Here is a 4677-nt window from a genome sequence, read left to right as displayed (position 1 = left end):
GAAGGAGGAGAAACAGGACTAGGTGAACAAAAGGTGTGATATTACAAAAAAAAAAAAAAAAAAAGTCAGGGATGCTTAAGGAAAATGGAGAGAGAAGCATAAAACAAGAAGCTTACAAATGAACTAGAAATATACAATAATTCACAGGGAGGAAGAAAGCAATTTTGAAAAAGGTGTAGTAGATAAATGCAAAGATAAAACAAAGCTGTTTTACAGGTTTCATCTATCAATTGGGGACACATACCAGGGAGCACATTGCTTCACTCGCACTTGCACTAGTTCCCATGTTCTCTCCAAGTAAGCTCCCATGCAGCCACCCTTCCCACTCCAAACAACTCTCGACAGGTTGGAACAACTTGCCCCAGCCATGAATTCTCTGTGGGGTTCCCTTTGTCTCCTCCTTTGAGGGTTGTTTCTTGTGGAGACAACCCTGTGAGTTTAACCAACATCAGGGAAACTTGCCACACGTACATCTACTAAGAGTTGATGATCTTGAATTATGCTGGTAACTGGCCAAAACTGAGCCTCTCAATATAGTCTCTGGTTTGAAGCGAAGTCATTCCAGTCCCCATGATTCTCTGAAGGCACTCTGTTCCAAAGACATTGAGACACCTTTAATTCAACATTCAGTGTCAATGTCACACAGCCATACAGCAAAACAGGGAGCACAAGTGACTTGAAGATTTGAATCTTAGTCCTTTTGCATAAATAATGACAATGCCATATACTCTGGTTGAAAGTCCATAACATCATAGGCAATACCAATCCTTCAAAATACTTCCTGATGTGACCCACCACTGTTATGCACTACACTACCAAAGTATGTAAAGCTCTCGCAAGACCCCAATGTCTTCACCACATGCATGGGCAGACTAAACTGTGGCATCCAGTAATCTCCTGAGCTGAACCCTGGTCTTGGTCCAGGAGAGCTGAAGTGCAAGCAGTCTCACCTCTCTGTTCAGTGACTCAAGGGCTGCACTGCAACCAGGACCTCCAACAATTCTCCAAGAAGGACAGCATCATCAGCAAAGACAAGGTCAATTACCTTGATGTCAATAGATGGTCAGCAATGACATGTACATGTAGGTGTTGAAAAGTTAGGGGCGAGGACACACCCTTGCCTCACTCCTGAATAGGAAAGAAGCTAGACATGCCTCCTCCATACTTTACACACGTACTGTAACCGAGTTTAGTTGGTGCAGAAAGTATTCGCATTTGTTTATTTGTATGGTCGTGAACTATACAAGATATAACATATACTGTAAGGAAAACACATAAGTAACTGTTCATTATGGCTCAACAAATAGCGCAACTTTTCACAAGAATTGGCCAGATTGGTTTTGGTGTGGCCGTTGTTGGTGGCGTGATAAATTCAGCATTGTACAATGTTGATGCTGGACACAGGGCTGTCATCTTCGATCGGTTCACTGGAATCCGTCAGTCAGCAGTTGGTGAAGGCACACATTTCTTTATTCCATGGGTACAGAGACCTATTATTTACGATGCCCGCACTAGACCAAGGAAGGTACCAGTTATCACTGGTAGTAAAGATCTTCAGACAGTGAACATTACTTTGAGGGTTTTGTTCCGACCTCTGCCAGATCATCTGCCACGTATCTACACAACTTTGGGTATTGATTATGAAGACAGGGTGCTCCCTTCCATTGTCAATGAAGTTCTCAAAGCTGTTGTGGCCCGATATGATGCTGGTGAGCTGATTACTCAGAGAGAGAAAGTTTCACGAAATGTGAGCCAGGAACTTACTCAGCGTGCGTCGCAGTTCGGCATCATGCTGGATGACATTTCCATTACCCATTTAACCTTTGGCCGGGAGTTTACCCAAGCTGTAGAATTGAAGCAGGTGGCCCAGCAGGAGGCAGAGAGAGCAAAGTTCCTCGTAGACAAGGCTGAGCAGGAAAAGAAAGCTGCTATCATCAGTGCTGAGGGAGATGCAACTGCTGCCCGCCTCATTGCCAAGTCCTTTGGTGAAGCTGGTGAAGGTCTTGTGGAACTTCGCAGACTTGAGGCTGCTGAAGACATTGCATACAGGTTATCTAAGAATCGCAATGTTATGTACCTACCATCAAACCAGCCCACTCTTCTTCAGCTACCAAGCCAGTAAAGAGGCTTGTTCACCATTAGTGAAATAGAGACCCAGTAAATGTATGCAGAATTAATGTAAATTGGTTGTATGAATAAGTGAAATGTATGTCCCAGAGTATGAGCCAGATATCAAGTCAATCATCCTTGCAGGAATCCTACAGTTCCACAAAAGATCCCAGAGCACTCTATGATTCACTAAGTCAAATACCTTGAGATCAACATAAGCTGCAAGAAACCCCTGTTGAAACTCGTGCTGGCTAGAACAAGAATGCAAGGCATTAGGATCCAGTCCATTATTGACTTACCTGGCATGAACCCAGACTATTCAGGTCTCTGAAACTTTAGCAGATGTGAACAAACCTGTGTAAGCAATAGATGGGCAAGCACCTTACCTGGTACACTGAGCAGTGTAATGCTGTGGTAGTAGTTGCAGTCCTACTAATCCCCTTTCCCATCCCAAGTAGGGATGAGCAGACCCTTTTTTCAGTCGGAATGATGCCAGACACCAGACAGTACCATATGCAACCCATAAATCATGGCCTCACTTCCAGCTTTCAGCAACTCTGCAATAATGTTGCAGATGCCAGCTACTTTTTAACCCTTCAACATACATCCTCTTTGACCTCTGTCACAGAGGGTGGAGATTCATCTATTGGTGCACCAGGTACCACCACCTGAACACCATCAAGGGGAAGCTGTTCACTTGGAGGGTCACCCATGAGTAACTACTCAAATTACTCAGCAAAGGGCCAATACACCTGACACTAGTTTGCCATCAACTGTTTGGATTGTGCTTCTCTGGGTCACAGATTTGGAATGGCCCTTGATATCCTCAGTGGTTACCCTAATGTACCACTCCTTTTCCATTCTCATGAGAGCTCTAGTCTGCTGTTTCCGAGTCCTGTATTTCTCTAGTTCCCCATCCATTCTGGCAGCATGGCCTAACTCTATACTCTCCAGTGTCTCCTGCAACACCACACCACTCTTCAACCTTAGGCAATCTCCAATGCACTCCTCAGTAGCTTTCAGAGTTTCACATTTGAAAGTGCCCACAGTTCTTTAGGGTCTTCAAGAGAGCCAAGTACAGTTAACTCCCCGTTAACACGAGTTCTGTTAACATGATTTCAATCTTACACGACTTAAAATTTATTGATATATATTCTGATAACACAAAATGTCCGATGTTACGTGAGTTGAATTTCCCGCCTACTGTAGTTGAATATCTCGCCGCCAGAGCACGGGAGAGACGCTCTGACTCCTGCTCTCTGCCTCTTGTCCTCATTGTGAAGCCAGTCCTCACAGCGTGTGGAACTTGTAAACAATTTTATCAAAGTTTTGTGTTACATAAATTCGTGTACTATGGCACCCAAGCGTCCTGTTACCCCAAAGGAGAGTGCAGCAAAAAGGTCAAGAAAACTTTTGACCATAGAAAAGAAGTTAGAAGTGTTGGATCGTTATGATTGGGGTGAAAGAACCTCTGTTATTGTTCATGCTACCAGACTGAATGAGAGCACTTTGCAGACCATCAGGGTGAATACTGACAAGATCAGAGCCAGTTCTGTTGTTGGTACATCAGCCTCCTCTTCACAATGTTCCCAAGCAAGATCCATGGAGATGGAGAGGATGGAGAAGTTATTGGCACAATGGATCCAAAACAAGCATAATGTCCCTATCAGCATGGCCATCATACAAGCTAAAGCTTTAAGTTTCTACCAGGATGTGCAAGACAAGAATGAGGAAGACAAGGACAAAGCCAAGACCTTCAATGCCAGTTATGGGTGGTTCTCCAGGTTCAAGAAACGATATGGCTTCCACAATCTCAAAATGACTGGGGAAGCTGCATCTGCCAATGTGGAAGCAGCCAAAACGTATCCGGCTACCCTCAAGACCATCATCGAGGAAGGTGGCTACACTTCCAAGCAGATTTTTAATATAGATGAGACAGGTCTATATTGGAAAAAACTGTCTAACCAGACCTATATCTCGGTTAAGGAGACAACTGCACCTATATTTAAGGCCTCCAAGGATCGTCTTACGCTCTTGTTCGGTGCCAATGCAGAGGGAGACTGCAAGCTGAAACCTGCCCTTGTCTACCACACGGAAAATCCACGAGCATTGAAGGTGTGTATGTATGGATGTTGATTATTAATCATGAAAACTTTGAAATTTTTACCGAGATTGTAAATGCTCATTTTTTTCGTGCACCAAAACAAAAAAGAAAATCGTGTCACCAACTCACAATTTACAGCACACTAAACTAATTTTGTTTGTTCTTGTGTCTTCACGGGGCTACGTCAAGACCTTCCTACCCTGCTACTGGTATTCCAACAAAAAAGGATGGATGACGTGGAGCATATTCAAGGACTACTTTGGGAAACTGGAGAAAGAGTTAGAACTTTACTGCGAGAAGGAAGAGATTCCATTCAAGAGTCTCCTGATCTTGGATAATGCTCCCAGCCATCCCTCGTCAATAGAAAATCTCTCCAATAACATCCAGCTCGCTTTCTTGCCGCCAAACACCACTTCCATTCTGTAGCCATGTGACCAAATAATTATTAAAACCATCAAGTCGTA

The 4677-nt window shown here is 43.8% G+C and overlaps 1 protein-coding gene across 1 annotated transcript; it reads left to right on the top strand.

The window, feature by feature from the left end:
• Positions 1 to 1169: 1169 nt before the first annotated feature.
• On the top strand, positions 1170 to 2228 carry Phb1 (prohibitin 1). The gene has a single exon (XM_076182123.1). The coding sequence runs from the start codon at positions 1292 to 1294 to the stop codon at positions 2120 to 2122; it is 831 nt and encodes a 276-aa protein (XP_076038238.1). The 5' UTR covers positions 1170 to 1291; the 3' UTR covers positions 2123 to 2228.
• Positions 2229 to 4677: the final 2449 nt, after the last annotated feature.

This window comes from Oratosquilla oratoria, unplaced genomic scaffold, assembly GCF_046742065.1.
Source record: "Oratosquilla oratoria isolate Oo_2021 unplaced genomic scaffold, ASM4674206v1 SCAFFOLD50, whole genome shotgun sequence".
Lineage (NCBI taxonomy): Eukaryota > Metazoa > Arthropoda > Malacostraca > Stomatopoda > Squillidae > Oratosquilla > Oratosquilla oratoria.
Note: the sequence above shows the minus strand (reverse complement) of the source record. Positions and strands in the feature narration are given on the sequence as shown.

Bases quoted from the DNA above. Each gene is read 5' to 3' on its own strand.
- Phb1 (XM_076182123.1), top strand. From the start codon at position 1,292: ATGGCTCAACAAATAGCGCAACTTTTCACAAGAATTGGCCAGATTGGT.